The following is a 22,792-nucleotide window of genomic DNA, read 5'->3' as shown; positions in this document are numbered from 1 at the left end:
ATGTCTCCAGCTATATACCCGTAGCTGGATTGAGGAGCGATCGATTGAGAATTCAACCACCACATGATCGCTTAACTCATTGGGTAAAAGAAAAAACTCCTTACTCCTTAATTTTTCCAAAAACCACACGTTTGCAAAGACAAAATCAATCCCAACAAAAGTGTGTTCCAATGGGCCAAGTAAAACATATATAATTATCCCCCACATTAACCATTTGTGGCATTTGATGGGCATGAATAAATTGTAACCATGGGTTAGTGTCCTTCAATATTTCACCCCCATCACTGCTGATAGCCCACATATTATGGGAATTTGCAGCATCAGAATCATCTTGCAATAACGACTTTGTTATCAGCAAACAGAGGGCGTCTATAATTTAGATCCCCTTCTATATAGTAATGTTGTTTTGTGGTGGACATTAAACCATATGTCTAACAAGAAGTCTATGTAGTTAATTATCCTTTCAGATTGTAAATTACCTGGGGGATTATAGACATTTAACAATAATAAGTCTGTCTTAAAGCCATCACATAACTTCTCAACAATGATTGGCAGAACATTCTTGGATTGGGGCGAGGGCAAGAGAAATTGTGCTTTTTATTTCATATACATTTTTATTGTCATTTTTAAACAAGTTGACAAACCGAACCCTTGCCCCACCAGGTCATGGTGCAGCCCGCTGAAGTTCTGTCCTTTGAGCCATTTCCTCGCTCATCCCCCTGCCGCTTCTTCCTCCACGCTGCTGAGCCCACCAAGCTCCGCCATCGGGGGCCTCCCGGATCCCCTTTCTGTCCTTCCATCTATTCCCCCCCCTCCCTGAGCCTGTCCCTGGCCCCTATTACACCAAGCCCAGAAGCTTCATGCTACGCGGGCACCAGGCTGCCCTGGAATCTCTTTTAAGGAATTGAAGTACCAAGTCCCTATCCAAAAGAAACTTCTGGTGTTCTCCCCGTAGCGAGTACGTCATTTTTTCCAGTGCAGCCAGGGTCCATACCTTTCCTACCCAGTCATGCTCTGCAGGCGCTTCTTTCGCCTTCCACCTTTGTGCTACTACCAATGCCCCTGCCATCACCACAGTCAAATAAACCTTCTTTTGGGCCCTCGTATGCATCCAATTTAGAGTAGGCATCCAGCCCCAAAATAAACAGCCCTGTATCTGTGCTTCATGCAATGCATGCGCCCAACATGTCATGAAGCGCTTCACGAACCTTGTCCCAGAACGGGGCGACCTTCGGGCCTTGCCACCAGACATGTCCCCAGGAGCCCTCCCCACCACATCCCCTCCAACACAGGGTGGTCTTGGACCGATACATTTTAGCTATCCTACAAGGGGTGAGGTGCTTCTGGTACATCATCTTCACACACATTTCTTGAATTTTTAGGGAGTTTGACAACTAGGGGGTGTTCACCCACAGGGATTGCCATTGCTCTCGCGCAATTGAGTGCCTGGTTTCTTTTTCCCAGTAGGACATGAAACTCCACACACCCAACCCTTCCGCCTCCTTGAGCAGCTTATACAGGTATCCTACTAGGTGTCTGTCCCCTGCGTTGGTCGTAACATATTTCTCGAACTGGGTAAGTTCCCTGGTGGCTGCCCCTTTATAGATGGATGTAGGGCCCAATGTCATAGTTGCATATATCGGAAGTGCTCCTCTTCCCGCACCCCAAAGATGCTCTTGAAAGTGGGGAAATCTCTTATCTGCCCCTCATCATAGAGGTCCCTTAGATACTTGCAGCCCCCCTCTTGTCAACTGTCGAAACCAGAGTCGGCTCCCAGCCCAGGGGCGAACTGGGGATTAGCAAAGATGGGTGTGAGAGGTGAAGGAAAGGTGGTAATCCCTGATCTGCGCACCGCTTCGTCCCATGACCTACCCACCAGTGCCTCTATTGCGTTGCAGTACACTGTCCTGGGCCTGTCCTCCCAGGGAAGCCACAAAAACCCCTCCAGCTCAGCACCTACCACCGCCCTATCCATTCCCCTCCACACCTTCCCCCTGTCGTCCTTCACCCAGACCCGTAATACCTGCATCTGAGCTGCCCGGTAGTAATTTACCATGTCCGGTTCCACCATGCCTCCTCTATGTCTGGGCAATTGCATCAGCTTCCGGGGTACTCTAGGTTTTTATTCTCCCAGATATAGGCCTGGGTGAGCTTGCTTAACTTTCTAAAGAAGGGAGTCAGAACCCTGACTGGAAGTGCCATAAACAGATACAATAATTTGGGAAGGATAACCATCATCAAGGCACTGTCTGTGCCTGTCCGTGACAGTCCGTGGATCGTCGCCAAGACTCCATGCCCTACCCTCAACCTACTGTGAGTAACCTTTGCCACATAGCCTACCCGCCCCACCTACCATCTGTTTTATACTTGCCTCCGATATATGTATACGTCTGTGGATCTGAACTGCTAATTCAAAGTAGCGCAACACGCACTACGCGCTACCTAGAGAACTTAACTCCAATAGATCACTTAACGTGACTCACTGATTCTACGGTTATATACTTGCCATTGGGCGGTTCCCGACTTGCATCTATTCTTATTATCTCAGCTACCATATTCTTCAGTATTGTAACTCTGATGTCCCAGTTATTGCTTGCCTTCAGCCAATCGTCACCAGCGTGAACTGTTCTAAACACCAGCTCTCTGCTCTATACTGACACATGCTCTTTAACTAATTGATTCACAACCATAGTGCACCTACAATGCGCCCATGTGATCCCTTACTACACTTGTAACTTTCCTAGCCAGCTCGATACTGTCTGCTGATAGCAATCTTCTGTGTTCTGCACCACATACACATGCAAGCTAATTGTGTATTGCCTGTCGCTTGTCATTACCTATTGTTACTATATTGCACCTGTAGGAGTCTTACTAGCACAAACACCTCTAATTACTTATGTTTCCTTGTGCAAAGACAACACCTACATGCTAGTATCTAACAATACTGCATGGCAAACTTTGTGTAACTAATTGTGCAAGCTAATTGTGTATTGCCTGCCGTTTGTCATTACCTTATTGTTACTGTATTGCACCTGTAGGAGGCATTCTAGCACAAACCCCTCCATTAGTTGCACCGCCTCGTGCAAAATAGCAGTGTATTAACACCAAACATCACCGGTACTGCACATGTTGACCACGTAGCGTTGCCCCTAAAACTAGCCACGTCATCATGCCTCAGTCTCCCATTATATTGACTCTGTGCCGAATCAGGCAGAACAGCCTCTGAAACGAACCATTACTTACTATTGGCCCCCTAAGCACTAGTCACCTGTGCTGCCACAGCCCAACTTACTCCTCCCTTAAAACCGCCCCTAACTATCCACGTTAGTCTATTACAGCGATGCCTGAACTAGCCCTAACTGCATGGCACAGTGCCATCTATTAACAGTGACGCCCGGTACTTGGCCACCTGAAACACCACCCTTACTATCCCTAGCGTTCACAACCATCCGGATTAATACATAGTGCCTTAAAACAAAGGATTGTAACCTTAGTTACTCCTGCTCAAGTGACCATAATTAACTACTATGATGGCATTCAGTCCACTACTGTCTTGCATCACACGGACCCTTCCACAGCCACCCACGCAGTCCTAGCATCGGCCCTAGCTTAACGAATGACCCTAGTCTTGACATACACCCTGACCATAATTGTAATTGCCTTAGCACTTATCTCCATCTCCCCTGCCCATCCACAACTAACTCGCCACCACAAAATGGCATCCGGAATCACTAAGGCACTCACCTGCCACAACCTCTCCTCAGCATCTGACATCAATATGAATAGTGCCAATCTCACCCCTAATTCCATAGTGATAATTAAACCACTACCACATTCTAACCTCATCAAACCCACCTACGTCCTGCCTTCACTCCTCCCGACTCGAAAGCAAGCCCACAGTCCCAACGAAACTATGCATCTGACCTCTATATCTGAACATGTGACACCCACCGAATGGATCCAACGGCAGGCCTAAGCCCAACCAACTTTGCGCCATTAGCTGGAGAAATTATAGACTAGGCTCTAGACCCGCCAACAACAATCCACATGCTGTCAATCCTATCTACAGCAAATCCAAAATGACCAAGCAACGCAATCTCACCTGCCCCAACCTTACAAACTTAACTAAGAACATAATCCAGGACACCCTGACAATCAAGGGAGCCCTTATTAACGCCAGATCCCTAGTAGCCCATGCCACAGAGATAGCTGACATCATTACAGCCAACCAACTAGATTTCCTAGCGGTCACAGAAACATGGCTCCACAAAGCAGCCGGTCCTGCCCTCTCCTTAGCAGTCCTGCCTAACCTCTCCATCATAAAACGAGATAGAGTAACCTCCAAAGGGGGAGGGGTAGCTTTCATCTTTAAATCTAATCTGGCCTTAAGAGAAACGGAACTTATGACATTCCCTTCTGCAGAACTACTCTCAGCCAAGCTAAGCCTATCAGCCATGTGTACCATCACAGTGCATCTGATTTACAGACCCTCTGGGTTCTTTTGAAGAGGACATAACCTCCTTATTGAACACTAACTCTAAACCCAGCACCCAAACCATTCTATTTGGTGACTTTAACTTGGGTCTGAATGATCCTAATGATCAGAATGCCACCTTAGTGGTAAATACGATCACAGAGGCAGGTCTCACTCTCAGAAGCTTGGGACCTACCCACATAAAGGGTAGAACCTTGGATTGGTTTGCAGACATCAACTGTAACTCCTGCATATCTACTACCGAGCCGTGCCCTTGGACAGATCACCATCTGATCTCTTTCAACATTCAGGACTGTCCACAAACCAACTTAACTAAACCCATGGCCCCTCCTGCCCTAACGAGATGTAAAAAGAACATTGCAGTATCCAACCTCCTTCCCCTACTCCACCCTATAACCAACGCCAGACACTTGGCTACTAACCCAACATATCTTGTTGATCTGTTCAACAACACAATCAACTCAGCCATTGATGCCATCGCACACTTGAAACTAAGTAAAGAAAAACCTATTGCTCACTTGAACTCATGGTTCACCCCTAACCTGAAAGTCCTTCGCAATGAGGAAAGACAAGCCGAATCCAACTGGAAAAAAAACCTTCAGAACAAAATTAAAACCTGCTCACCTCTTTAACTGAGAAATACAAAAAAAGACATTATCAACACTAAAAAAGAAACTTTCAATGAAATAATCAAAAAAGCCAGCTCAAGTACCAGAGAAATCTTCTCTATACTAAGAGAATTAGAATCCCCAGTCCCCGCATTGACTCGTGCATGAAAAACCAAACCTGGTTCACGGACATCCAAAATGCCCTTTGTAACAAAATATCCATTCTCCAAGACAAAATGATAGCAAAAAAATCTAGCTTACATAGCATCGCACTAAAAATCCAAAAAGCCATCTTGCAAGAAGTAACTAACAACCAAACTAAACCCTGCTGCCAATTTAACTTCAAATCGATCTCCACTAGCGAGGTCATAAACATCATTTTGTCCCTTAAACCATCCCGGTGTCTGGGGGACACATGCCCAGCGCCAATTATCAAAGAAGCAGCAAAGGACCTGGCTCCCTTCATCACCACCCTCATCAACTCATACTTCAAATCCTGCTCAGTCCCTACTAACCTTAAGGACGCCTGGCTACTACCACTATTAAAAAAAAAAAAAAAACTAACTTGGATCCTAGTGTCCTTACTAACTACAGACCGATTACGACAGTACCATTTCTCTTCAAAATTCTTGACAGAGCTGCCTACCTCCAGATCCAATCCAACCTGGAAGTAAATAACCTACTAGTCACCAGCCAATCGGGCTTTAGTCCTAGACGTGGGTCTGAGACAGCCTTACTTGACCTTAAGAATCAACTGGATGACCGTAAAAACAAAGGAGAAGCATCCGTTCTCCTTTTGGACTTATCCACTGCATTCAACTTGGTTGACCACAAAGTCCTTTGCAACCAACTGAAATCAACCACCCATTTCCCTAACGATGCTACCACCTGGATAACATCCTTTTTAGACAACATATCCATCAGAGTATTTTTACCCTCATCCGCTGCAGACCCAGTACCTATCATCTGTGGTGTTCCACAAGGGTCCTGCGTCTCCCCCACTATGTACAATATATTTACAAAGCCTTTATTTGACATACTTGACAATCTGGGTGTCTCGTACACAAATTATGCTTATGACACTCAGATTCTCATACCTATTCAAGGAAACTATGACAAAGATGTAGAGCTGATCAACAAAATATACCTAATCATACAGTCCAGGATGGCCACCCATGGATTATGTCTTAATGATGAAAAAATGGAGCTCTTAATCGTAGGCTCCACCAACAAACTGAATAAACTCACCCCTCAATACAAATCCATTACCATTGACGGAATCAAGATTAAGGTAGCCAACAAAATAAAAACCCTAGGTTTTTATCTTAACCTTAATAGGCAAGTAAACGCCACAGACTCTGCCACTAGTTACACATGCAAATTGATCCATGCATGCAAACCCTTCCTGACTAATGAAAGTTGCACCACGATCACACGTGCACTAGTATTATCCAAGCTGGATTACTGTAACGCTCTCTATCTGGGCACTAGTAAGCACAACGTTAACAAACTCCAGACACTTCAAAACAATGCTTTAAGATCGGTACTTGGCATTCCCAAATCGCAACATATCTCGCATGAGAGATGCGTCATCAACTGGCTCTCCATTAACGACAGAATTAAGCTTAAATCACTAAACATCACACATAAATGCCTTACCAACAAGGCCCCCGCATATCTAACCGACAGATTCATCAAACACAACCGAACGCCCGATCAGAAAGGCCCAATCCAACAGTATCAGAATTCCCAATTTCAAACTCACCAAAACAGGAGGTGCCATCTTCCCAGTCACGGCAGCCCAACTGTGGAATTGCATCCCGATACATTAAGAGCCTTGCCTTCATTCCATCTATTCAAAACTAACGTCAAAAGATGGCTACACTCTGCAGACAAGTAATCTCTTCCGTTAGCACTCCTGATGCCCTTTTCCTACACGTATGACTGCTCAGCATATGACATGCCTGTGTGTTTATATTATTGTATAGTTTTGTTTATATGTATATATTAACACTTGTGTATAGGCGCGTTACAAATGTCATATCATACCTGCTGCGACTACAAACTCCCTTTCCGCCCCGGGGGACATCTGTAGGCACAACACTTCCAACTTACTTCTATTGATCCGTAGCCTTGCAACCTGACCAAACTCTGCGAAAACTCCCTCGACCATTTCCAGAGACTCAGGGGTTTTGTCAGGGTCAACAACAAGTCGTCTGCAAAGGTGTCCACCATATGTGTTCTTCCCCCAAACATCACCCCCTTAATTGCCTGGTGAAACCTGATTTTACACAGAAGCGGCTATAGATATATTGCAAAGAGTAACGGCGACAGCGGGCAGCCTTGCTTCGTGCCTCTAGACACTGCCACTGAATCAGATGCCTCCCCATTGATCATCAGGCGCAACGTGGGGTTACAATAATTTGCCTCTGTCTTGCTCATAAATCTTTCCCCAAATCCCATCTTGCGCATGGTGGCGAAAAGAAAGCCCCATTCTACCCTAACGCTTTCTCAGCATCGAGGGCCACTACAATAGCCTCAATCCTGGATTTGTTTACTTTCTCTATAATATGGGCAATCCTCCTGGTATTACCATGTGTTTGCCACCCCTGCACAAAACTGGACTGATCAGGTTCCACCAAGGATGGGAGGAGGGGGTCTAGCCTGGCCGCCAGAATCTTAGTAAGGATCTTTGCCTCCAGATTGATCAGCGCAATCGGTCTGTAAGCCCCGCATGTTGTAGGATCTTTCCCCTGCTTAGGGAGTAGTACCACTTTCGCCTCCATAGATTTGGTTATCCCCTTCCCTCCCCCAAATTCATTATATAGGGCTACCATAGGCAGGGCCAATAAGTCCCTAAACGTTTTATAGAAATCCGCTGTGTGTGTCAGGCCCAGGGGCTTTACTTGGAGGGAGAGCCGCGATAGCCTTGTAAACCTCCTCTATCGTTAACTCTTTCTCCAGCTCCTCCCTGTCCGCTTCCTTTATCCCAGTCAGGTGGCACCCTTCCAAATACTTCCCCTGGTCCCCTTCCGCTGGTCTATCCGACTTGACCTCCCCATAATATCTAGCAAACTCCCTTTTTATCTCTTGGAGCCCTGTAACCTCTCTTCCCGCTACCGTCTTAATTCTCAATATCGTTCTATCCTTTTCCTCACTCCTCAGCTTTCTTGCCAGTAGCCTATCTGCCCTGTTAGCCTTCACATAGAGCTTCTGTTTAAGATGCATCAGTGCCCTCTCCGCCTTTGCCGAGATTATTGTTTCTAATTGGCCCTTGATCACCCTGTATTTCTTCCTAGTCTCTGCGGAGGGTCTAATGGCTAGCTCCTGCATAACTGCCCTCAAGTTAGCCTCCAAATCCTCTTCTAGCTTCCTAACCTCCTTGTCCCTCCGAGCCATGATCCCAATAATCGTCCCCGTAATGGTGGCTTTAAAAGCATCCCAAATGATATTTGGGCCCATGCCCATCGTATCGTTCCTCTGAAAGTATTGGCCAATTTCCCCACACAGCTCCCCTTGCAACACCTCATCTTTAAATATTTGGGGCAATTATTATCATTTCCACATGGGGATGAGAGCGCTATCACAATTGGAGCGTGGTCTGAAATCGTGATTACGCCTACATCAATCTCCCTAAGCCTACCTACCAGGGAACGTGACAACCAGACATAATCAATCCTGGACGCTAACCTATTCACATGGGAATAAAAGGTATACCCACTGTCTCCACCCTTCTTCTCCCGCCATGCGTCTACCAACGACAGGTTCTCTATTTTGCAGTGCTGCTCTTTAGATGGTTGTCTGAGCTTGAAAAATTCTCGCACTCCCATCTCTCGCCGGGCCCCAAGCTAAATTTAAGTCCCCCGTAAGTATTATGTTACCCTTAGCGGCCCTCTCCAATTTACACAACATTGCTTGTATGAAGTGGTCCTGTCCTGTGTTTGGAACATAGAGGGTTGCCACTGATAACCCCTCCCTTCCTCTTTGAAGATTCAGAACCAGGAATCTGCCCGCGGTGTCCTGGGAAAAACCTGTGACAGACAGGTCGAGACCATTTTTCAGGGCTATGATGTCCCCACCCTTTTTCCCGTGGCTGTTTGATTGGTGAATGGGCTAAACCCTTTCAATCTCAGCCTCTGCCTATCTTTCCCTTGTATGAGAGTTTCTTGAAGGCTTATAATGTCGGGGTTTTCTTTTGTCAGCATTAGCTCTACTTTTTTCCTCTATCAGCGAATTCAATCCCCTAATATTAAGGGATAATATTTTCAGCGCTCTACCCATTTATGGTGGAGGCCGAAGTGTCCTTCCTGAAAGAACCATGACCGTACTCTGCTTCCCTCACACCAGACCTGTAAACCCCCACCCCCTCACCGGGTATGCACTACCGGCCTCTAGCCCCTCCCCGAACCACCTCCTTTGGGGCAGTGCCATTCCCCAACCCCATTGGCAGGTCATCCCTGACCCTTTGGTGATCCAAACCGAACCCCCCCATCCCACGCCCCAGCCACTGCACACCCCTCCCCGGGCACCCCAAAACCATCCCTTATTTTGGCCAAAATTTCAACTGGGTGTCGAGCCCCGCATCTCCCCCCTCCTGGGCCGGAGCACCACGGCTGGAGGACAAGCCCCCACTGGCCCCCTTCTTCTCCTCGCTTTCCTTCTTGATGCCTGCGTTGACCACTCCCACTCCCTTCGTCTGGGGCTGACTTTCCACCCTGTCCGGCGACTCACTTGAGGAATGATCCACCTCTATCCCGAGGATGGCGGCACCCCCCTCCACTGATGTGATCCTTCTCTGCCTACTGTCCAGTTCAAACACCAAATGGGAAAGTCCTACTACTCTTCTGTAACTCCTGCGTTATTGGGCACATCTGCTAATCTTGTTAAGAGTGATTGCCGAAAGGTCTTGGTACAGCTGAATGGAGGATCCGTTAAAGCTAGGGCATCCGCCCCCTTTGCGGCCCTTAAGATCTTCTCCTTTTGCGTATACTCATGCATAGCCACAAGTATGTCTCGCGACCGAGCACCGGGTTCATCCCTTCTGGGCCCCACTCTATGGGCCCTGTCCAGCCGGACCTCTTCCGGGTTTGTGACGTCCGCCAGGGGGACAAACAATAGCTTCACCGTCTGTTGGAGGTCTGCATCCTTGACTGTCGCTGGCAAAGATTTCACCCTAATATTGGCCCTCCTTGATCCTATTTTCAAGATCCGCGGTCTGAAGCTCCAGGTTGTGGGAGGCTTCGGCAAGGCTCTCCACCCATTCTTGCACTTTGTGAGAGTCCTCCGCTAAGTCTGTGAGGGCCCTTTCGTTGGTGTCCACTCTTGTACCCAGACTGGTCAGATCACCCTTAACCTCCCGGATCGCCCCCGTGAGGTCCTCCTTCATTTTTATCAAGTTGTGATTGCATTACATTGGCCATTCTGTCACCAAAGGTCTGGAAACACTCCTCTAGCAGCTTCTTTGTGACCCTTGTATCCTCTTGTCATCTCCCAGGCCAGTCTCCTCCTTGATCTGTCTCCCTCTTTCCCTCATTTGGTCAGTGCTCCCTCTTCCTTTCTCCACAGTTTCTGAAGCATCCCTCCGGGGATTTCTTATCCCCTTTTGCCAGGGTCCCTGGAGCCTTTCCTCTATTTTGGACATATTAGTCGCTGCTGGGCCCTCCCAGCGCCGCTGCGCTTCTCCCCGCCCTCCCCCCATCTGGGTCCAGCTCTTCCTCCTTCCATGACTGATTGCTTCCTTTGAGCCCCAGACGTCGGGATTAGATACCCTGCGGTCTCCTCACCACCATTCACAGCCCTCCTGGTGCCGACACAGGGGTTGCTCTAATGCACCACTAGTAGTATTGTCTTCCTGTTTTCTAAGTTCGACCCGTAGTGGCCTGGGGCCCCTTAGAGCCGGCCAAAGGGCTCCTCCGCTAATTCCCGCTGTCCCCCAGGCGGGGTCAGGCCCCCTGATAGTCAAAATAGCCAGAGAAGGCTTGAGGCGGTCCCTCTGATGAGGCTAGAGGCGGTCCCTCTGACTGGCCCCTCCAACATTGGAGTTCCGGGTCGTCCCCCGGAACTACACCCTTCTCCGCGGGAGGCACCTCCCCCTCTTACTGCAAAGACCCGACTGCAAAGACCCGGAGTGCAGCTTCTCTATTCTCCCAGGGGGCCCTCAGCTTTCACCGGCGGCCGTGACTTCGCTCTTCTCCACTCCGGGGCCCGAACCCGGGTGTGGGGGGAGCCAGATCACCGCCCGGATCTCCGAGTCCCCTCCAGCTCCTCCTCTTGCTCCAGCAGCCGTGCCCCTCACGCCCGGTGCGGGCGTCACTCCTCTGATGCACACCACAGGCCGCGTTACCCTGCAGTGTCTGGCTGCCTTCTCCTCGAGCGGCGGCATCACCTCCAACGTGGGCAGAGGCAGCGGCCCCCCTCAACCTCAGCCCACCCCCCCCTTCCACACCGGCACCTAGCATCGCGGCACCAAAGCCTAGCAGGTAGAAGCACCCAGGTAAGCGATCTGCTATGTTTATTCCACCTTTCTTGCTGGGGACTCTGGGAGCGTTCCTAGCAGTCGTCTCTACAGCGGCCATCTTGGATCTCCCAACATGTGCTTTTTAAATGCATGCCCACCGCTAAAAGGGCTGCCATTCATATTTTGTTGTGCCTTTTGAAAAATGGGAAAGCCATCAATAAAGAGCTTCTTCATTAGCCGTGTTTCTTGGAGCTCCATTGTGTCAGCGGAGAGTACAAAATGTAGTCCCAATGAATCAGTAAAAGATCTAAAACCCCTTGTATTCCATTATCAAATCGTTCCACGTTTTAAATGTGTCTTCCAGTCACTCCACACCCTCAGTCAGTGACTACATTAGCATAAGAGATCATCATTGGAGCAGTTATCATGGACTGCATTGAAGAGTAAACCTTATTCACCATCTCCCTAATAACATCTTCAGACAGTTGTCCACCCAAGTTATCAGGTTTGTTTACATGTTTTTTATTTGCCTCTCTCACGAATTCATAGCCCATAGTAAGAAAGCTAGCTAGCAGCTCGAGTCATAATTATTTCAGTTACTATGGGCAATACTAAATGTGTCACAGCCCAGTTGAATCTCGAGATGTCTGCTGGATCTCCACTTGATCAAGATCTTGAGTTGTATTCATTTTTAGAGGCAACAATTGGTGTAACAATTCAAGCACATTGGACCGATTTAAAAAAAAAAAAAAAAAAAGGACATGCAGATGTGGCGTTAATATCAGTAATTTTTATCTTTTTAGTTGCAGAATTAATCTTTCATAGAGGGTACGTCTAAATATAAGATATCACCCTTATCTTGGGTGATATGATATGATAGGTTATTTATAACGCGGTTAATACCCAGAGTTTTCTAAGCACGGACCCAGGGATCGAACCTGTGGTGCTCCGTATCGTCTTGCTTCCCAGGCGAGCACGTTTCCTACTGAACTATCCTCCCCTAGACTCTTGTATGATTGGTAGTTTAGCTACCGAGGTAATAGATGATACTACGTAGTTTTAACGAGAGCAGCTGGCTGCCTGACTTCTCCACTATCGACCCCTTTGTTTTTAATGGTGGCAAAAAATAAGTCTCTGGCCGACAGGCAGTTGGGTAACTGTTCCTCCAATGATTTTCCAGGCTTTTCCATTGTCATCCTGGGAAAATATCCCTGTTTTTGCATGGTTGGCCCAACAGGCTTAATCGGGACAATTTAAAATCCGTTGCTCGTTTCTTGGCAGATCATGTTTTTTTGGGAAAGTTAAACCCAGAGCTTGCAAGTTTGTCGATGTCAGGGAGTTGTTCCTATTTCCCATTGTATTTTTTTGTTTGTTTTTTTAAATGCAATATTTTGTTTTTGGGATCTTTTTCTCAATGCGACCATCATCTAATTATTGCACACTTATATCTTTTGGGGTTGAGTGTCTTGAATCTCAATCAGAGGGCCCATTACTACTTGATTACGAGAATCCGCTCTTTAATTTCCCTGAGTAGTCACAATAGCAGCTTGCCTAGATATATTCATATCGATCAGTCTGTTTAGATATTTCTTTATGATTAATAGATCTTTATATACATTATAACATTGGAGGGTGGGGGGGAAGCGCTTTAAGAATAGTCAAGCGCTCCGGTTCCAATTGCCCAACTTCCCTTATCGGATTAATCTGATGAGGAAAAACATCGTCCTGCCTTGGTGGAGGCATACGCATTTATGGCAATCTGGGGATTTAGCCAAATCAGAGGGAGGTATGAAGTGATCTGTTAGTATTGCGCATGTCACTCCTGTGGCAACTACAGAGTTCCCGGTATTGGCCTCGGCTTTCAGGCCCAAGCACCTATCCAGAAGTTCATTTATTATCAATGGGATTTTCTAGCGACAGATTAGGGTCGGTGTTAGTTGCTATAACTTCTTTGGAAATCTCATTAAGGGGAGGCTCAAATGCCACAGTTTAACAAATGATTTTTAAAAAGCAGTGATCTTGCCGTGATCCTTCTCCACTGTCTCATTCTTATCGCTGATCGACACCATGATCTCTGCTGCAACCGCCTCAGGATCTTTCTGTAAGCTCTCTTCTGTACATTTAGGTTTGTCACAAGAACATGAGAGCATGCAGGGCGGTACTTATTCCGTAGTGCGTATCTATGGCAGATGGCTGGCATTTAAAATAATGAAGTCTTCACAACAGGCATCATGTATAAGGGAAATAAATGGTAGAAGTGCAGGAGACTCACCCTGACCCAAGGAACCACAAGCAACCACTTGTCTCACCACTTTCCGTTTTAATGGTGCAGTAGAAAGGCACCGGGTAAGAGCTCTGCCCTTTTTGCATAGACACTGTTCAAAGTCCTCCTTAGCAGCCCACGAGCAACCACTTGTCTCACCACTTCCCACCTGTTGCCTTATGGCCACTGTGCAGTGATGGGTCCGCCTGGCCCGGTGCGTAGGTGCAGAATTATTTGTGTGGATGGCTTAGGGGTTCCTGTTTGGCGGTATCTTCAGAGATCTGCAGATGGTAGTGTGTAGCTGTGTATTTTACATGTGGACCCAGTCCCATCGTTTTGGCACTAGTTCAACTCATAATTATAATTTAGGGTACATTTATGTGAATAAAGTAGTTTTTTTTTAAAAAAACGTTTTTCTTGAATTGACTATTGTTCTTTAGTAGTCGACCTTGTGCCTTATTGCGTTTCTGCTTTATTTTTCTGTTGCGGACTTTGGCTTGATGGATGGATCATCTTAAGCTCTATCTGGGGGACTGAGACCAGGCTGTAGTTTCTGAAGATGCCACCAGTTGTACTAAGACTAGGTCATAGTTCAAATGCTATTGGTTTTCTTTGAGTCTGTGCCCCACCCTTTTTGAATTTTGGATGCTGCCACCTAGACACTATTGATGGCGGGGAAAGTAATATTGCCCTCTGATTTCCACACTATGGCTGGTTTGAAATGGTGGAATCGAATAACTTTCTTGGGTCTCATTACTTGCATATTAGTGGTCAGAACTTGTTTGCTCTAGATTTCCATTGGTCCATGTTGTTTGAGTGCAGTAATAATGTGTGTTCTACTATAGCACCCATCTAAAGGCTTAACTATAATTCAGAGTGATCCTACCATATGGTATTTCCAGATCTCAGTTCATATGTTCTACATTTAAAAACAAACCTTTAAAAAAAACTTGATTACATCTATTCTACAAAATAAAATTGTTTAGCTGGACTATTTTAATTGATCAGAATTGAGTATCAAGTCATATGCAATACTTACTCATTGCATTTCAAGTATTTGTCAGAAAGAACAGTTTGATTTTTGGTCTTGTTATATAGAATTTCACTGAAGCAGACATTCTTGGTTTCTCGATTTGTAGCGTTTGCTTCTTCTCTCCAAAACATGTCTTTATAATTTGCTGTCTGCCCAGGCTAGTAAGATTATAAACCAGAGTTTTCTCTTGCAATGTGACACTTACATTTTTATAGTATTCTGTATTCATTTGGTCTGATGTGACCAGTGTAGATGGAACATTAGCGACACAAACTCATCTCCTATATTTCTTCTTTTCCTGTGAACCTCCAAGCCCATTATCGGACCATGTTGGTAATGTTGTAGTTTGCACCAAAGTCTTATGACCTTACATGCAGCCATTAGTAAAAATAGCAAACGGTTGGATTTTCCCTTTGCTTCAAACCCAGCACCACCATATTCAGTGGTTAACAGTTTGTCACAAGACCAGTCCAAGTTAGATCATCTTGATAAAGTGTGGAGCATTGGTAAGAAGGTGGGAGACTTGTGGACAATGACCCCCATGCTTTGGCTTTACTTTCAGTGCCGTGGGTCAGTAATCCTTATGTGACCTCCAATGACTTTGCCAGTGAAAGTTCAGTGCAGATTCCCAAACCCACAGAGATTCATGCCAATAAATCTGGGCTGAGAGACTGGCAATTAAACCCTCCTTTTATTTTCTGATTTGAAACGCGTTGGGCTCAATTTTGTATGTATACCACGTATTTGTTTTAATTGACTGTGGACAATCTAAAACCATTTGATCTTAAAATGAATTAATCCATAGATGCCTAATGCCAAACCCTGTCATCTGGCAATCACGTTTATTAAAACCGGTCTACCCTAATAGCTAAGCTACCATACCTTGGTTACCTGCCTATAATGAGTTAAATTGAACTGGCAATAAAAACCCACTTTAACAAGGTAAGACTGGTTATTTTCTTTTTTTATAAGTTAAATTGATTGTTAAAGTTGCATGATTTGTATCTCCTTTTGGTGGTGACGAAAAGCATAGATTTGCTAAACTCAAAATACATCATAAAAGCGTTTTATATGCGTTCTCCCATTGTTTTCAAGATGGTGCTATGTGTGTATTAAACTCCCTGAATTTTGGTTTTTAATCTTCTCTTTTGAAACTTTAATTTTAGGTGGCTATGCTGCTAACAGTTTAGCAATTGTAACGGATGCACTTCATATGCTAACAGACCTCACTGCCATTCTTCTTACTCTGCTTGCTTTGTGGTTGTCTACAAAATCGCCAAACAAAAGATTCACCTTTGGATTTCATCGTCTTGGTATGCATGATCTCCCTTTAAGTAATGTCTAAAATGTTCTCAATTATGCAATGACTAATATTCAATCAGATCCAGCTAAATTAAAAAGTGGCTGTTTTAAACATCCATTGTATTTTTAGTCAAATGTGTTCATATAGTAGGATATCGACGGACAGAGAACGTGTGCCCTTGCTCGAAGTGGATGCACCCAGGTGCAGCGTATGGCACTTTTAGGGGGGGGTGGGGATGCTTTATTTATGACTATAGACACCAGTGACCAAAATTAGTCTCCAAATGATTGTTTGATTTAGATTTGCGTTCATGCTGGTGTTTTGCTCTTTTCTCCACTGTGGATGCTTTAAGCCATGATGCACTCGATCAATTAACTGGACACATCATTAGCAAGTTACTGGTAAACACATTGTAACACTTTTTTTTAATAAAGGGAAATATGCGAGGGAGGATGAGATATCCGACGATTGAACAGGACTAATAAAAAAAACCTGTATCAATGGGTGGACCATATGGCCAAACTTTTTATTATGCATTAGAAACGAGCAATAACTGCAGAGACTGTCAGTGCTGAGAGCTGTTTCCTTCCACTTTGTGGCATAGACTGTGCAAAGAACCCACCTCAACGTCGGCAGACGTCCGCTCTACAAGCAACCTGAAGTGACCTAGACACACACAGCTATCGAAAGGGCCCGGAGAAGGGCATGGTGGGGAGGGGAATAGTGCTGCTCCACCATGCCCTGCCCAGAGCAGCGGGGTTATTGTCTGCCTGGACCACCTATCGGTGTTGGGAAGGTTATTGCGGGGTGTGTTTTTTAAGGTGGATTTTTTGGTTATGATGTGGTATGTTACTGATAAAAATGTGGCCTGTGTGGCATCCAAATAGAAGGTGTCAAGTGTATTTACTTGTGCCCCGGCTTGCCCCCCTGCAGAGCACACGTATAGGCCATACAAACATGTATATGTGACATTAATTCTGTGTTTTTCCGAATGTTGTGCAAGGAGAATCATGGCCCATCAAGAAAATATAAAGCATAATAAATTATGGGAGAAAACGTTTAGTTTGGCGTATTTGTAGCTTGTCGAAGTTAGTTGTATGACCTGCTTTGTAGCTTCTGCTTGCTGTGTGATGCTTGAACACAGAAGCTGCTTTTCGCATAGATATGTTGGAATAAGGCAAATCAAAACTAGTGCAACAGTACTTCCCATCAACCCCCTGCTACATGCTCTTCGGAGAGTGTTTGCCTGGGAATGAGGTACATAGAAAGTATGGTGAGTAGACTGGTCTCTTGAGATTACCCAATAACCACCCCCTTGGGCGGTGTAATGTGGTGCTTTTCAGTCCGTTCAGGGTGGATTAACAATTTGTTCAACCGAAATGTTTGGAACATATTTCTGTTCGCAAAGTGTAATCCACCACCACTTTCGGTACCTTCACTTTCCATTCCTCCCCCCAGTTAATGCATGTGAAGCACAGTACTAATTGCTGCACGACATCCATAACACACGTGTTATGCCGACGCATAACTCTTCAGCACGTGCTCTGGCATCAGACTCTTTTATCATTGAGCAGTGATACACACGCATCTGCTTGTGCTGTGATGCGAATTTCCAAGCTTCCTGGAGCTGCGCAACACCCTCGCCACATTGAACTGACGTGATTCTGCACTTAAGTTTCGGCAGTGTTCGGGTAAAGTGCTTATTTGCAAGTGCCGTTTCTGATCTGATCTGCTCAGCTAATGCAGTGATGCATGAAGAGGCTTTGTCACGGTTCATCACTCTGGTGCGGAGTGTGAAGTCTTCTGGGCCCCCTTTGGCGTCATTAATGGGTAGTTTGGGGTAGCTTGAGGTATCAGTTGCTACCCTTGGCAATAACTTTGGTACTGTTGGAACTGCCCTAGTGACCCTTGTCTACTAATCCACACATGTATATGTCAAACATTTGATTTATTGTTTTGTGTGTGGAGAAAAAAAAGAATGGACATCGATTATGGGTCCAGTGGAAATATGGCAGTAAATTTAGAACTACTGCTGAACTGTTGCCACCACACGATCCCGCAGATTTACCACAGGATTATCAGTAGTGGCAAGGCGTAGCGTTTCCCCATTTTTGGTGTCTCCACTACTTCATGGGGATTTTTCAGAATTGCAACCAGCAGTAATTCTGCCGTGAAAATTTCAATGGTTTTGTGGGGTAAAATGGAGGATGTACCGCCTACAAAATGCTGCTGGTATATCTTCCACTGAACTTTAAAATCTGATAGTACGGTGGTGCAGTGAAGTGGCAGTAGTGGGATTTACTGCAGTTTTTACCTCACTGCCGTACTTGTAATAGAGCCCAATGTTGGCTTGAAATAAATCTCTTTTCTTTCGGTACTCTGTTTTTTGGTCCAGTTCTCCTGCCCCCACTCCCAAATTGTGATTCAGCTACAAGTAATTACCGAAGGAGTGAATGCTTTGTCCATTGCAAAGGAAAACTAAAGATTTTCCATAATTTAATGACACTTGTCTTGGCACCTTTAGAATTACTATTATGCAGGGAGCTGTATTCCTCCACCTGCGACATCTCGATGTTTACTGTTACTTAAGTGTGATGTTTTATATTTTGTGTGACACTTATTTTGTACATTTAGGAAATGGCCTTTTTTATGCAGAAATGGATTTGAATAGCTTGAAGTGACACTTATTTTGTACATTTAGGAAATGGCCTTTTTTATGCAGAAATGGATTTGAATAGCTTGAAGTGCTTCCATTCACAATAAATCATACTTTTTTACCCAACGGGTTTAAATAAAGTTTGTGTTTCAGCATTTCACTTTGATTTAGAATGTGGTTTGTTGCTTCCCATATCTGCTTTTAATAAACCCAAAGAACCGTTCTGCCCACGAAAGAACAAAATGGAGATATCTTGCTATGTTGGTGTATAATTCAAGATGAGGTGGCAGATCTGGTGCACTAGGTAAAATGGAGACCTCGAAACATGCATACATCTTGGCCTCTCCAGTTGACCAACATGTGTGATGACAGTACTTGGGCAGTTGAGGCTGCCCTTTGCAGTGATTGCAGCACTTGTGCTCGCACGGTTGTGTTTTGTCCATGGTGACTGTACGTGGTTTATGAGGCTTAACCTGGTCTAAGTGTATATAGAATGGCATTTAGCAAGGAGTGCCTGGCATGTGAGTTCAGTGGCTATATGAGGCAGTGCTACTGTCCTATGATAGTTGGCTTCTTTTTTAAAAAAAAAAAACTTTTTATTGAGTTTACAACATTTAAAATATTTCCCCAACGCTCATGCTGATTTGCGTGTTCATTGTAAGTCTAGGAGTTGGAGGCGCCACACTGCCCTGTAGTCCTATTTGAGGAAGGCCAGAGTTTCTCCCCAGTCCCTTACAAACTTTTGCACATTCCCGTTCATGGCATACGTGGCCCATTCCAAGGCTACTCTTTCCCAGACTTTGCGCAGGCAGTCCTGGATTGTTTTTGTGTTCGCACTTTTGCATCTCTGTGCAATTATAAGCATTGCTGCCAGGGTTAGTACCACTATTGCCTTTTCCCTATTGCTGGTTTCCCCCGCCACCTCACTTGGGGCAGAATCTGTTCCGGGGATCTGCTCCCCACCTCCCCCCTTCCGGTATGCCAGTTCTTGTGCCTGCTGTACTTCAGCCCAGAAGGGGATGATTTTTGGGCACCTCCACCATATGTGCTCTGCTGTGCCCTCTTTCCCGCATCCTCTCCAACATTCCTCTGGTGCCCCTGGGTATATTCTGTGGAGGCGGGCTGGCGTACAGTGCCACCCAAAAAGTATTTCATACCAGGCTTCTTGCAGCTGGAATGCCTTGGCTAGCTTGGGAATCGTTCTCCATAGTCTCTCCCATTCCTCCTTTTCTATGTCCCACCCCAGTATCTGTTCCCATCTTTGCATGTACGGCCGTTGCTGTCTGGGGGTCGCGTCGTCTATTATCCTATATAGGTTGGTGATCAGCCCCTTGGTCCCATCACTTGATAGTAGGAACTTCTCGAACAGAGTTGCCTCCCTATTCGCTGCCTCCTTTTTCTCTGGTTGCAACAGCGAATGGCGCAACTGAGCGTATCTCTGCCTTTTCCCCCTTCTCCAATTGCATATTTCTCTCTTGCAGTCTATGAAGGACAGAATCTCCCCATCTTTAAACTTATCCCGCATCCTCTTGCAGCCTCCCTCCTGCCATTTCCTAAACGTTCCCTTTGGGTGAAGTCCCCATTGTCAAAGATGGGGATGAAGGGGAGGGGAAGGTCGTGATACCCCCTTGTTTTCGCCGATGTATCCGTTCTCCGCCATCAATCTCGTTAGGGTGCTTTCGTACATGTGGTTTGGCCTATGTTATTTCTGTAGCCAGAGGACCTCCTCCAGGTTATGCTTAGTGAGTGCCCTATCCATCCCGGCCCACTGCTTTTCCTCGCCTTCGTGTAGCCATTCCCTGGTTACCCGAAGCAGAGTTGCTTCGTAGTACTGCCTGAAGTTGGGGAGAGCCAGCCCCCCTGCTCTTGGGGGACGCCTGCTGGTATTTACTGATCCTTGCCCTCTTCGCTTCCTTCCTTCCTTCTTTCTGGCTGAGCTTGAGGTTGTTGTCTCCCGTGCTTCCCCGTTCTTGGAAGTGTGTCTCCGCCTTGTCTTGCACCTTTATCCCACCCTGCCCTCCTTTGCCGGTGTTTGTCTCTCCTTGACCCGTGTGTGTGTGTGTCAAGCCGTGGTGTTTAGGGCCCCGTTGGGGGTGCTGCCTTCTCTATTTCCTGTGCTGCACTCCTTCTGTGGGGGGGCCTAGTTCCTCTGACTCCTTTCTCGTTTCTTGTTGGTTATGTTTGTTGAGGGTCTTCCTCCCTCCAGGCGGGGCTCTGTCGGCCCGGTCCATTCCCCCAGCTGTCCCGATCCCATTCCCCCTCACACCCATAGCATGTCTGCGGTATGGAGGGGCTGGTGATTCTCCGTCTCAGTGTAATCCTGCAGCTTCTCTTCTCTGTAGACTTGCTCCCCTTTCTCTGTCACGCAGCTCGGTCCTATTTCCCCCTGGTGGCCGAAGTGCTGTGTCTCTGGGTGATGGCCGCCTCGGTGGAGCGGGTGATGTTTTCATGGTCCCCTTCTGATCTCCGCCTGTCAGTGTCTCTCCTCCTTGGCTCTCGCTCTCCCTCTCCATCTCCCTCTGGTTGTGTCCTGTGATTGTATAGGGCCCTGGTGGGGTGCAGAAGAAATCTGAACCCAAGGCCAAAACTGAAAAACAGCATGCGCCCTATTTGTGTTGTGACTTGATCTCTTTCAACAAGTCAAAACTATTTTGTCATTGCAATGAAAGAGTGACAAACCCATTGAATTTAGATGTTGATTGATCGATCAACATCTCGATTAGATGAATCGAGATGTTGATTTTGATATATGGTCCCTTCCATTTGTCTATAGACCAGTCTGGCTACTCGAATTGGCTCTCGCACCGCTGCGCTACTTGTACTGCACCGACGAGGTCACCACCGGCATGCCCTACTTCATATTTCCCATCAAGCCCATGGGTAAGTTTGTTGGGCCAGTGAATTACACTAGACGGCTTATTATTGAGCAATTCAAAAAGCATCCCTCAATCTGAATGCAATCAATGTTTCTCTCGTGTTGTTCGCCCTGAGGAAGGTTCTTGATACTTTGCCCAGCAGGTGGCCTTTTGCCTAAACGTGTCCAGAAAAACTGATTAGGATACCTGAATTGATAATGAGTGTGATATGTACACACACATAAGCAGACCGGCAACAGTTAACAAATTAGTTGATTGGACATAATACACCGAGTGTATAACTTTTAGCATTATACACTTTGTTTTGTTCTCGATCTTGTGTATGTGAATTGGCTTTTGATGTCATTGGGAATCCCTTCTCTTATAATATGGATGTGCTCATGGGCTTTGCAACAGGAATGTGCCAAGTTAAGCTGGCAATCACTTCCCACATCCGCTGAATTTCAAGGGTTTTGTTGATTTAAATTAAATCTGCACATCTTAACTGCACCTTAACTAAGGTTTTTTCACTGAATTTCAAGGGTTTTGTTAAACCATTTTATTTTACAGGCTATGGCTAGTGGCTACGGCTGAAGTCGATTTCCACTGAACATGTTTCCCCAATTTGCTTCTTTTAGGCGCACTAGGTGGACCCTACCTTTGGCCGTGGCCACTTAACATGTCTTTCGGGCCAACTGGCCCAGGCTTTCAGCCCTGGCCAGTGAGCATGGATTTGGTGCTTACTGGCGCCTTGATATGTTGCCCCAATAGGTTACCCTGCACCTCAATGTTAAAATTTCTTTTTTTTATATTCAAATTTGTGTAAACTTTTTTTTCCCGTAACGGTGTTTATTTCAGTAATGAACCACAAATGACCACGAATATTTTGAAAATATTTGTGGTTATTTTACTTGTGACACACTCTTAAAAATAACCTTGAATATGTGAAAATGTTCAAACTCTGAACTTGCCTCTCCCCAATTTCACAGTGTCCTCTTTCCCACATCTAGCGTAATGCAATTGAATCATTTTTCCTCGTCCAACGGGCATGTTTTGAGCTCTTCATCTGCGGATACCCTCGGATATTTTAACCTTGAATGTTTGCAATTCTCTTGCATCGGG

General features: G+C 45.8%; 1 protein-coding gene across 2 annotated transcripts in view; it reads left to right on the top strand.

Annotated features, from left to right (window-relative positions):
* SLC30A4 (solute carrier family 30 member 4) overlaps nt 1-22,792 on the top strand; it is a 225,074-nt gene that overhangs the window by 4,827 nt on the left and 197,455 nt on the right. For both annotated transcript variants that reach the window (XM_069624943.1, XM_069624942.1), the window contains exon 2: nt 16,023-16,169. In XM_069624943.1, coding sequence (XP_069481044.1) covers nt 16,023-16,169 — 147 coding nt within the window. The remainder of the gene's footprint in view (nt 1-16,022; nt 16,170-22,792) is intronic.

The sequence above is a fragment of the Ambystoma mexicanum genome, chromosome 11, assembly GCF_040938575.1.
Source record: "Ambystoma mexicanum isolate Mex_15411 chromosome 11, UKY_AmexF1_1, whole genome shotgun sequence".
In the NCBI taxonomy this organism is placed as follows: domain Eukaryota; kingdom Metazoa; phylum Chordata; class Amphibia; order Caudata; family Ambystomatidae; genus Ambystoma; species Ambystoma mexicanum.
This window is presented reverse-complemented; position numbering and strand designations above follow the sequence as displayed.